Source organism: Myotis myotis, unplaced genomic scaffold (genome assembly GCF_014108235.1).
Source record: "Myotis myotis isolate mMyoMyo1 unplaced genomic scaffold, mMyoMyo1.p scaffold_m19_p_3, whole genome shotgun sequence".
NCBI lineage: Eukaryota > Metazoa > Chordata > Mammalia > Chiroptera > Vespertilionidae > Myotis > Myotis myotis.
Window position 1 is genome coordinate 115,881,023 of NW_023416335.1, and position 12,782 is coordinate 115,893,804.

The 12,782-nt window shown below is 40.7% G+C and overlaps 1 protein-coding gene across 4 annotated transcripts in view; it reads left to right on the forward strand.

Annotated features, from left to right (window-relative positions):
* USP12 (ubiquitin specific peptidase 12) overlaps positions 1–12,782 on the forward strand; it is a 121,970-nt gene that overhangs the window by 53,703 nt on the left and 55,485 nt on the right. For all 4 annotated transcript variants that reach the window (XR_004966407.1, XM_036301801.1, XM_036301800.1 and 1 more), the window contains exon 2: positions 7,861–7,941. Coding sequence is in view for 2 of the 4 variants with exons in the window: in XM_036301801.1 (XP_036157694.1) it covers positions 7,861–7,941 (81 nt within the window). In the remaining 2 variants the exon portion in view is untranslated. The remainder of the gene's footprint in view (positions 1–7,860; positions 7,942–12,782) is intronic.

Sequence of the window (12,782 nt, forward strand, 5' to 3'; positions counted from 1 at the left end):
TCTAGAGGATTTATCCAGTGATGTCAGTGTATTAAAGTTCCCTACTATGATTGTATTGCTGTCAATCTCTCTTTTGATATCTTCCAGAAATTTTTGTATGTATTTGGGTGCTCCTGCATTGGGAGCATATATGTTTACCAGAGTTATATCCTCTTGTTGTATCGATCCCTTTAGTATTATGAAGTGGCCGTTTTTATCTCTTGTTATGGCCTTCACTTTGAGGTCTATTTTGTCAGATATAAGTATTGCTACCCCAGCTTTTTTATCATTTCCATTTACCTGAAAGATATTTTTCCATCCCTTCACTTTCAGTCTGTGTGAGTCCCTTGTTCTGAGGTCTCTTGTAGACAGCGTATGTATGGGTCATGTTTTCTTATCCATTCAGCCAGTCGATGTCTTTTGATTGGAGCATTTAACCCATTTACAGTTAAGGTTATTATTGACTGGAGGCCCGGTGCATGAAATTTGTGCACTTGGGGGGGGGGGCTGGGTCCCTCAGCCTGGCCTGTGCCCTCTTGCAGTCCGGGACCTCGCTCCTTACCGCCCACCTGCTAGCTGCTCCTTAGCGCTGCTGTGAGCCTGGCTTCTGGCTGAGCAGCGCTCCCCCTGTGGGAGCGCACTGACCACCAGGGGGAAGCTCCTGCGTTGAGCGTCTGCCCCCTGGTGGTCAGTGTGCATCATAGTGACCTGTCATTCTGCCCTTCTGTTGATTTGCATATTAGGCTTTTATTATATAGGATAGGTACTTGTTTGTAGCCATGTTTATTCTTTGTGCCTATGTTCCTTCTTGCGTTTCTGTTTCTTCTTTTTACAACAGTCCCTTTAGCATTTCTTGCATTGCTGGTTTAGTAATGATAAGCTTCCTTCGCTTTTGTTTGTTTGTGAAACTCCTGATTTCCCTTTCAATTTTGAATGATAGCCTTGCTGGATAGAATATTATTGGATTCAGTCCCTTGTTTTCCAATGCTTTGTATACTTCATTCCATTCCCATCTGGCCTGATGTGTTTCTGTTGAAAATCATTTGATAGTTTAATGGGACTTCCTTTGTAGGTAACTTTCTGTCTCTTTCTTGCAGCCCTTAGGATTCTTTCTTTGTCATTAACGTTTGCTATTGTAATTACAACATGTCCTGGTGTGGGCCTTTTGGATTAATCTTGTTTGGGACTCTGTGTGCTTGTGTGACTTTTTTCTTCCCCAAATCAGGGAGGTTTTCTGTCATTTCTTCAAATAGGTTTTCTAATCCTTCTCTTCTTGTCGTTCTGGCACCCCTATTATATGTATGTTACTTTGTTTCATGTTGTCCCAAAGCTCCCTTAGGCTCTCCTTCTGCTTTCTAATTTTTTTTCTCCAATTGTTCAGATTAGGCATTTCTCTACCCTATCTTCTAACTCACTAATTCGGTCCTCTGCTTCTTCTAGTATACTGTTGAAAACTTCCATTGTGTTTTTTATTGTAGCTATATCATTCTTGGTTTCTTCTTAATTTTTACATAAGTTGTTGATTTTCTCATCCATCTGGTTTATGAATTGTATGACCATTACTCTGAATTCTTTTTCTGGCACATTGCATGCCTCTGTTTCATTTAGTTCTTTTCCTGGTGATTCCTCCTTTTCTTTCCTTTGTGGGTTGTTTCTTTGTCTCCCCATTCTTGCTACCACCGGTCTGGGGCTCGCTGGCAGGACGCAAAGGGTTAGGGTCAACACTGCAGGTTTGCCAGGTGGGGAAACGCAGTCAGAAGCTCGCCTGCAGGATGTGCAGGGTCGGGGCAACGCCGCGGGCTTGTCCGGTAGGGGGTGCAGTTTGAGACTCACCAGTGGGATGCGCTGTGCCCAGGAATGATGCGATGGGCCGGCGTGAGGGGAGGTGCACTCTGGGACCCACAGGAGCCCCCATCTGGGGAGGCTGGAGTCCTGGTGTCCGTGGCTCTGCAGCTGAGGTAGCAGATCTTTGGCCGGAGTGCCTGTAGTGTCCGGGGTGGTGTCTGAGGCCATTCTGGGTGGTGGTGGGGTTGGGCTCCTAGTTACAGCAGCTCTCCCCTTCAAGGTGGCGTGGTTTCTGTCCTTAAGTTTTTTTTTTTCTTTAAAGAACTACAGCTTGTGGGAATTTGAATCACAAACTTTCATGAGGACCAACTTGTGGTTTTGAAAGTTTGGAAGATATTTATTGCCCCACCTCCTCCAGTGCCAAGGACAAGTTTCCTTTCTGTCTCATTTAAGAATTATTACTTGTTCTCTCTTACATTGAAGACATAGCCCTTTGGGGATTACAGTGTCATGCTGTGTCTTCTGCTATCATCCCTATCTTGGATGGGCCCTAAGTTTTAGCACTAGTTTTCCTGTTTTCATTTCATTCAGTTGTCAGAAGAGAGGCTAAAGGTCACTGGGGTTGGCAAATACCCTCAACATGAAATCTGTCTTTGACATTTGCTTATATCCCAGTGGTCCCCCATCACTATGTGTTTTGGTTTCTGTCGATTCTTCATTTTCTTACCAGCTTAGTAAATTATTATTTTTTTAATTTAGAAATTTATTCACCTTTTGGCTGTTTTAATCAGGAAGGTCAGGAATATCCAATTGCTTCTTCATGATGAATATGCAGTAATAGATACTGAGTCTAAAATAACCTTTTATGTAAGTTAGAGTAATGGAGACAGTACAGTCAGAAATGTCTTCTTCCTTCTATGCATGTCATGTACTCAGAAAAGACAAGTGAATCCCAGTGCCTATGAAAGCCTTAGAGCAGAAATTCTTAACTGAACATACCTCTATTCTTTTTTCCAAATAAAGAATTGCTTGGAAAAAAAACATTGTGAATTTTAGTAGGATCATATTTCTCAAGTATAGGGATGGAAATATTGACTTGCTGTAGAATCAGTGTAAATTTTGGGGCTCTTGATTGTCCATTATTTGACATGACAGAGTTTATTGGCCTTCAACAAAATCTTCAAGGGATGTCTGTGTTTGAGAACTTCAAAGATGCTGAAAATTGCACAGCAAGTTTTTGTCTTTATGGTTGGTTTTCACCAGTTACATCTAACTCAAGTTTTGAAAACACTTTTAAATTAAAAAAACACTCATTACAAACTGGATTGCTTAGTATACTCTTTCCTTTGTAGTTAGCATCTGGCTAGAAATAGGAAGTACTCTGATCATTTCTGCAGAGAAAAGCCTGAATCCATGCATAAGAATATGGTCCTGCATTCACAGAATCTATGATAGGCATCATTACTATAGTAAAGTATAGTCTATTACAATGTGCCTTCATGTAGAACTGTCATAAAGTAAATTCCATTCTCTCTCTTTTTATTTTATTGATTTTTTTTAATAGAGAGGAAGGGAGAAGGATAGAGAGTTAGAAACATCAATGAGAGAGAAACATCAATCAGCTGCCTCCTGCATACCCCCTACTGGGGATGTGCCCACAACCAAGGTATATACCCTTGACCAGAATCGAACCTAGAACCCTTCAATCCGCAGGCCGATGCTCTATCCACTGAGCCAAACCAGTCAGGGCTCCATTCTCTCTTTATACTGTCCATTTCATACTGCTACCCTTACTCCATCTGCAACCATAATCCTTCACTATTGAATTGGGGAGTTTTGTTTTAATTTTATAATGTTCTTAGAAGAAAGTGATTGGAAATGATGGAATGTTGATTTAGAGGAGACTTTCAAAATTACTTAATCTTTTAATTTTTAAACACATTTAGCTGTGGAAACCTTATTTTGATTATGGTTCTGCTCTTTGTTAGGCTTTTGGGGAGTACATTGTTGGAACATCCAGGGGCTGCTTTGTGGACTTGGACAGACGGAGAAGATCTGTTTTTTATTTTTAATGATAGCTGAGCTGTCTCTTTTGTTTCCTTCTCTTATTTCTTAGCCTTAAAAAAAAAAAAGAATTTAATAAACATTTTATTGAGAACCCACCATGTGCTGGACATAAGATGAACGAGACACAGCCCGGTTCCCATGGAACTCAAGGTCCTGGCCATGCAGGTCAGGATAGAGGGCACAGGTGTCACCCAGTTTCCTTTCCTTTTCTAGGCTCCAGTGCAGGAAGGAGGAGGGTGGGGACAACTTAGTTCCTTTCTGCAGTCTTCCTTAACTCCTTTTGCTGTTCCTAACCCCCAGTTCCCTCTTCTACTTAGCTGCTCATGAAAGACTCTATAGCCAAAAATCTGGTGGTTGAATAAAAAGTAGACTAGAATCTGGTATAAAGGGCAGGGCCCCTGAGGACGAATGATGCCATACATAATACTTGTTCAAGCATTTAAGAGTTTGTCCTCTGTAGTCCAGGAGCAAAATAACTGAACTCGGTAGGTAGTGTCATATAGTTATTTTTTGGTTGCATGGAGCAGATGATAATTATTAATATTACTAACTCATGAGAATAACTTTTTACCCCCTTGGGATTAAGAGAAAGGGGATAAGAGAACCAACATTTATGGGGCATTTGCTTATGTACTAGGCACTGCCAGATGCCTTTTCAAAAGTTTAATTTTGTTTATTTGTAACTGTTAGCGGTGATTGATGGACCTCGATTTTTGAGTTTGGCAAAGGAAGAATTCAGAGCCAACAACTCCAGCACAAGAGGAAATTTATTTAGCATGCAAAATGAAAGTACAGTAAAGAGAAATCTTCGCTTTAATGTACTTTCGGCTGGTCAGAGAGCTGCCTTGGCCTTTTAGAGAGAAAATCACAGAGGAAGAACAAGTGAGCTAACTGGGCTGCTTGGACTCAGGAAGCAAGTAACAGAGGCAAAAGAAGGGCCTTTAGAACTTAGGAGAAAAGAAAGCCAAGATACATATCTGCACCTGAAAAAGGAAGGTGTAGAGATTTGCTGGGTTCTTTGCCTTATGGGTTTTTATCTGTTTTCTAAAGGTAGGATTTTAGGGGAAATCTCAGGGGAGGATTTCAGTAGAATATTCATCACCGTTCTAGGTGTGTCCTTTAATATACTGACTCATCAGAATGAGCTAGAACAAACATGCCAAAGTCGTGGCCCACAACGAATACTTTTGTGGCCCAGCCAATATAACAGTATGTAAGAAACGTTTTAATAAAAATTTCATAACTTAATTTTTACAATATCCTGTTATACATAATTATTAATAATGAACTACAACGTTCGCTAATGACTGATTATTATAATTGTGTTGCATTCATTTCCCTTACGTACGTTACGGGAGCAGGCGTACCATTTCTCTCCACTAATGCTAGCAGCGAATATTTTAGCAGCCAATTGCCACGTCATTAGTCTTGGACTGTCTTGTTTGGTGTGCGCAGCAGGAAATATTTCGCTTTTGGAGAACAAGAAAAATAGGTTTATTTGTGTTATGCTTATTAATTTGTGCAGTTATTCAGCGTCTGGTAAGTTAATGTTCAAGAAAAAACTAATTTTTATTAAAATGTTGTATTATTTTATGTTAACGATTACTCATTTATTTCAGCCCTTTGTATTCAGCATGTCTCTATTGAAATAAACATATGTTTCTATGAAAATTGAAGCTTTTGTTTTCTTGCGGCCCACCTAAACTTAAACCTTGTTTATTTGGCCTGTGTTAGCCTTTGAGTTTGACATGCTTTAGCTAAAAGGTCAGGGTCATAGTCTCTATTGATTGGTCAGCACTGGGATAGAGGGTCATTGGTCATTCCATCTGGTCCTGATGTCAGCCAGGACCTCGCTTCCTCTGGTTTTGCTGATTTTCTGGGCCTGGAGCTGAAACACAACTGAGGCCTAGATGTTATCTCTAGTTTGACCAAAGCTTTGTTTCATCTCTGTGGTCAACAGACCCATGACTTTGTTCCTGAGATTATTTGATGCTGATCAGAACCTCATTGTCCTAAGGACTTAATGCTTAAGGGAATGATTGTGCAAGGGAGAAGGAGGCAGGCGAGTCAGGGTGCTGGATAAGGCCAGTTTGAATGAGCTGTCTGTCTCAGTTTCCCCATCCCACTTGCCAAGGAATTTTCCTCGGTTCTTACCATCCTGCCTCATAGCTACCCTATAAAGTGGTTGGTAACATTTTCATTTTATAGTTAGGAATTGGAGGCACAGAGAGGTTAATAACTTGGCTCATAGTCAAAACTTGAGGATAAGGGGATGGGGAAAGGCTTTCTAAGCAGTGCATGAAAGTATGTGGTATATATGGGTTCAAATGGGACATCTGGGGTGGTTAGACTGCATGGTGTGTGGCATGTAATTGGAATTAATACTGGAAAGATAAAGTTCACATCTTGTTCTGTCTTTAGTTCATTTTAAGGCTATAGATGCTTTCCTAAGGTGTGTGTAACTGACAGCATCCCACACAGATAGATGTATGAGGTATTTTGGATAATAGCACCTTTTGTGTGTGTGTGTGTGTGTGTGTGTGTGAAAGATAGAGAAAGAGAGAGAGAGAGAGAGAGAGAGAGAGAGAGAGAGAGAGAGAGAGAGAGAGAGAGAGAGAGAGAGAGACTTTATACTCATTTGAGGGGAAAAAAATTTCAGTTTGAATTCTTACAGTAGGTGGTAAACATTTGGGCTTACTGATAGTTTTGAAGTTTTGTGACAAGACTTGAGCTGGCAGGGATGGAGAGTAGGGCTTGCAACATTCCCATGAGGACTGCTTTGATCAGTGGGCCTTGAAGTTGCTATAATAATTGAATTTGATATTGTTATAAAAACAGTTATTGGTATTCTAATTTAGAAATGAATGGTGTTTGTAAACTAATGATTGTGTCAGGATTTTATATAAAAATAAAACACACACACACAGTGCTAGATGGCTGCAAGTTATCAGAGGAAATACCTTGTTTTGGTAGAACTTGACCACCAACCCAGGAGTTCCCTTTAATGTATGTACTTATTTTTAGGCTTGCCCCATCCAGAAGTTGAGGATGTGTTGTCTAACAAAGGTCTGGGCTTCCCAGGTTCAGAAATGTACCTCTGTCAGGAGACAGCAGGGGTGGGCTTCTGCACACTAAAGGTGGTGTTAACCACAGGCCAGTGCCCTTGAGGCAGAATGTGTGTGCTGTTATATATATGATGGAGTTTTGTGCTAATCATTTTTTTTAACATTGTTTTTGAGAAGTATCCATGTTTTTGTATGTAAATCCAGTTTATTTATTCTGACTCTACTATAAAATATGCTATCATATTTTTATAAATCTGTTCTTATTAAAAAATATATTCTTATTGATTTTTTTTTAAGAGAGAGAGGAAGGGAGAGAGGGAAACATTGATTGGCTGCCCCCTGTACTCCCCTATTGGGGATTGAGCCCACAACCTGGGCGTGCTCCCTGACTGGGAATTGAACCGGCGACCTCTTGGTTACGTCAGTGCTCAACCGCTGAGCCACACTGGCTGGGCTATGCTGTAATATTTTATAGACCCCGTAGATTACTGTCAGCTATACAATCATCAGTAATACTTCAGTAAACATTCTTTTCCCCTTTAGTTCTATGTGAGAATTTCTTAGTTATATATCTCTGAAGAATTGTTAGGCCACTGAATATTATATGCATTTTAATTTCACAAAATTTCAGCTCTCTGAGATGGCTGCTATCAGATTACAAACTCCCTTTAGAGTACATGATACAGCAAGGGCTTTAATTCATTACTTGGATAAAAGGAACAAATTAGGGATATAATTCCTTGGTCTAGGCTTTGGTTATATGAGAAAGTTTCTTCAAACTAGTTTTTAGTAATATTATTAAAAGCCTTTATTCTTCATTATCCTTTTTTTATTTTCTTTCAGTAATGTTAGGTAGTTATAAGGAGCATAGTTATTTAAAGGATGTCTTCATAATGCCTACATTAATTATGATAAAGTTATGAAAATACTCTAAATACTACGATTTTTGTGTTTCATTTTGTAGGGCGCCAATGCCTCGGCATTAGAGAAAGAGATTGGTCCAGAACAGTTTCCAGTCAATGAGCACTATTTTGGATTGGTCAATGTAAGTATTCATTGATGCTTAACCTTCAGAATTATGGTTGGAAGTAGTTTTAAAAAATGATGAATGCATTTCATAATTTGTTAAAGAAAACATGTTCATTTATATCAGTAGACTTAATGCCAAGAAACTTGATTTTGAATTTTGAATTTATCTTTAATGGAAGGGAACAAAATTATCTGATGACTTAAGTGCCTTAGAAATAGAATAGTTTCTACTTATAAGCCTGATGTTTCCTATTTTACGTCAAAATTTTCTCATAACCAAAATTTCATATGGCTTAGACCAAATGATCTCTTGATTCTTTCAGACTTATTTAAAGTCTACATATAAGTGGTCCAAATAGTTTAGTCAGTTCCTCCATGTGTTGAGATAGGGTCTTTGTCATTTTACCTCTGACATTGTTCTAGTATAAATGTAAAAGTACAAAGTATAGGGGAAAAATACACCCTCAATCCTTGTGGAGGTAATTCTAGTAATTATACATTATTGAAACTTTGGAAGAACCTGCTTTAGAATTTTTAACTCTTCTGCAACATCAGAAAACACCACAAATCTGTGTTATATAATTGTTGTGGTAATTTATATACTATTATACTATACTGTTAGGTGGATCCATGGTGAGTATTTAAAAATATACTATATATGATGATATAGGTAATTAAGTTAAATTGAACAAAATTGGTGTGTCGCTAAATACTAGTCTGTAATTATGATGTATGAGATAGATTTCTTGTGTGATTTGGGAAAAGCAGTTGGAGTGACATGTATGCCCTCCCCTGCTCTGGGAATCACGTTTGCAAATGTAAAGCTTATAACAAAGAATCGGCAATCTCCACTCACTAGCCCCTCTGCAGCGAAGACTACTTATTACTCCTCAGGCTATTTTTTTCTGGAATTTATCCTTAAATTATAAATAAAGTGTTTATACTTCTATTTTTAAAATTCTGCTATTTTTTTAAAAAAATCTATGACTTCCTGTTAGGATAGATAAGAAATTTAGTTCTTTACTTCTGCCACCATCCCATGCTGCTCCCTGCTTCACTTTCTGCCATTCTACCAATATGGAATTAACCATTGCTTTATTTTTCCATTTCCTTAATTTCCATTTACTCTTCCAGCTAATCTTCATCAGAGCTAAAAAAAAACAAAAAGAATTTCTCAATATCAGTTTTCACTGAACATGTCCATCAGGCAAACTCTTCCTTCCCTGGAGCCCTCTGTCCTTTTGTGCAGCCATTGCCTGCCATTCCTTTTCCACCACTTGGACATTCCCTTCACTTTTCTAGATTCTATTTTCTTTTCCAGTTTTCTCCCTGTCTTTGTGGAGCACATTCTACAGTAGCTTCTTTAGGAAATGTACGTGGGAGATAAAGTTTGAGATCTTGTGCATGTAAAATTTTTAAAAATATATATTTTTATTGATTTCAGAGAGGAAGGGAGAGAGAAACATCAATGATGAGAGAGAATCACTAATCGGCTGCTTCCTGCATGCCCCACACTGGGGATCGAGCCTGCAACCCAGGCATGTGCCCTGACTGGGAATCGAACCTTGACCTCCTGGTTCATAGGTCGACATTCAACCACTGAGCCATGCTGGCTGGGCTAAAAACATTTTTGTTATTGTAACAGCTACATACAGATTTTAGGTTATAACCTTCCTTAGGAATTTTTAAGGCCTTATTCTATTATTTTCTGACTTCTGTTGAGAGGGCTAATGCCATTCTGGTTCTTGATCTCTTCTGTATGTGGCTTTCTCCCATTTAAAAATTTGGTCGTGTGGCTTTTAGGATGCTCTGTATCTACTGTTCACAATGTTCTGAGTTTTCATGTGTCTTGATCTCCCTCTCATTATTTCATTGGGCATTTATGTACCTGTTCAGACTGATGTTTCATTTTCCTTAGTTCTGGAACATTTCTGATACTATTATTTGAATAATTTCTTTTCAATTAATATAATTTCTCTGTTCTGTCTTTTTTTATAATACTGTTAGATGCATATTGAAACAATTAGACTGATTCTCTATATTTCTCCCCCCCCCCCCCCATTTTTGGTCATCTGCCTTTTTAATTCTGCATTTTAGACAATTTCTTTGACTTTTTTCAACTCATTACACTTTTTATTTCTTAGAATATTACTTTTGTGTGTGTTTTTTAAATCTTGTTTCACGAAGGCAGTATTTTCTGTTATTTTTCTCAGGTTAGTATTTATAGTTTTTGTTGTTGCTGAAGTTTTCTGATACTTACTGGATTGTTTCTGAGACCTCTAAGTTCATTGCCCCACCCCATTTTAAACTTTGCTTTTTCTATTAGAAGCTTTCCTCAAATTTAATTCATATATAAAAGTAAAATTCTAAAAAAGCTGATTGGGGTATTATGGGTAGAACTTGTCTATTATGAGTTTCACTTAAAGCAGGCTTTTAAGAACATAGCTTCCTGTCCATTTCCCTCCCCCCTGCCCCCCGCCCCAATTTTATTAGCTATAGGGTTTTCTTTGGGGCTATTTGTTTCCCCTTCCAGTCTCCATCTAGGAGTGGCTTAAGTTGGGCCTTCAGTCCTCTGTTTCCTGTCATTGTCTCACTGGTGCCCTTAAAGATAATAGACCAGTGTTCTCTTGGTCAACTTCTGTGGAGCCTAAACCTGTAGTTAAAAGACAGGTTAAGTGCCTGGGGGTTGAAATGGCCCTTTTAAAAACGAACAAACAAACAAACAAACAAAAGATCTTTATGTATTGTTGATTTTTAGAGAGAGTAAGGTGGGGGGGGGGGAGAGAAATAAATTTATTGTTCCACTTATTTATGCATTCATTGGTTGATTCTTGTATGTGCCCTGACTGGGGATTGAACCTTCAACCTTGGTGTATTGGGATGATGCTCTAACCAACTGAGCTTGAAATGCTTCTTTTAAGGACTTATACCAGACTTGTGATTTTAGATGCAGCTTCCCCTCCCCGCAAAATCCCCAGGTTTACAGGCGTGAATCAGTTTGGGTTTTTTTGTTTGTCCCTTACAGGCACTTGGGCTTCTACTTTTTCTCCATCTGCCTTTTATCTTCTCTAAGTCCATTGATATCTCAAGTCTGTGGTTGTCTTCTTGGGCCTTTTGAGGTTTTCCCTAATCTATTCTTTTACTGTCATTTTATTAGACATGTGGAGTAGAATTAAGTGAGTATATTTAATATACTTTGTTTAATGAGAAGTCTAGCCTCTACTTTTAGTATCTAATATGTTCATGCTTACATGTGGAGTTGCCTAGTGATCAAAAGCCTCATTTTAATTCTGGGGATGACAGTTTCTTCGGTGACTGTCACCTTTGTTTGGTTTCCAATGTTAATATGTGTATTGAATTGTAGTAAAGTTGTGCCCATTGATAGTCTCCCGAAAGACCCATTTTTTAAAGAACAATAGTATTATATATTGAAAGTTGTTTTGCTTTAACCTTTGCCAGTATAAATACAGGCTGGGCCCAGCTGGTGTGGCTCAGTGGTTGAGCATTGTTGGTTCGATACCTGGTCAGGGGGCAGCCAGTTGATGTTGACATATCTCTCTCATTGATTTTTCTCTCTCCCTTTCTTTCTAAAATCAATTTTTAAAAAGCCCCACATTTAAATATAGGCTAGGGCAAAAGTAAGTTTACAGTTGTTTGTGTGGAAAAAAATACAATAATCTATATATATAAAAGGCTAATATGCAAATAGACTGGAACAACTGGAACAACCAAACAACTACTGGTCACTATGATGTGCACTGACCCATCAGGGGGCACATGCGAAACATGGCAGGCGTCGGCAGCAGGTGGCAGAGCGTGGATCATGGTGGGCATCGGGTGCGGTGGGATGGTGGAACAAGTGAACACCAGACCAAAGTGGGGCACTGGTCGCTGTCATCGGGGCGAGCCTCTGGTGGTTACTGAAAGTTCTTTGCTCCCACGTGCCGCAGTCCCGCTCAGTGCTTGCACCTGTTGCTGGTGCTAGCCCCACTCGCACCCACTTCTGGCGCCGTAGCTGCCACTTGTACCCATTGCCGGTGCCCAGCGCTAGCTCCGATCGCTTGGCGCCATCAGTGGGTGCAAGTGGTGGCTACTGGCCCCGATCACCCCTCAAGGCTTCTCCACCTTCCCCTGCTCCTGGGGGCTGATTGGGCCAGCATCTGCCTCTCGCACCCGCTGCCAGCGATGACCCTGCTCGCACTCGCAGATGGTGCTGGGCCGCCACTCGCACTCACTGCTGGCGCCTGGCGCCAGTCCCGATTGCTCGGCACCATCAGCGGTTGCGAGCAGAGGTTGCTCACCCTGATTGCACCTGAGGGCTTCTCCACCTCCCCTGCTCCTGAGGGACGATTGAGGCAGCAGCTGCTGCTGACACTGCTGACGGTGCCAGCCCCCATCACTTCACTCTGTCAGCAGGTGCGAGCAGGGCGGGCACCATCAACACGTGGGAGCAGTGACAGCGGGAGCAGGGCTGCTGGCAGACAGGAGACCAGGAGGCGCGGCAGGAGGGGCCGTGTGGGGGCACAGAGGATGGGCCAAGACCCACCCCTGTGCCCACCACAGCCTTGCGGCCCACAGTTCCTTTCAGGGTGCACGAATATATGCACTGGGTCCGTAGTCCTAGCTAATAAAGAGGGAATATGCTAATTGACTGCCCCGCCCTCAAAGATGGCGGCACCCACAGCCAATAAGGAGGGAATATGCTAATTGACTGCCCCGCCCTCAAAGATGGCGGCACCCACAGCCAATAAGGAGGGAATATGCTAATTGACTGATACGCCCTCAAAGATGGCGGTGCCCACAGCCACAAGATGGCGGGCCCAGTCCCCTCAGCCCCACTGGGGCGGCAGGCGTGCA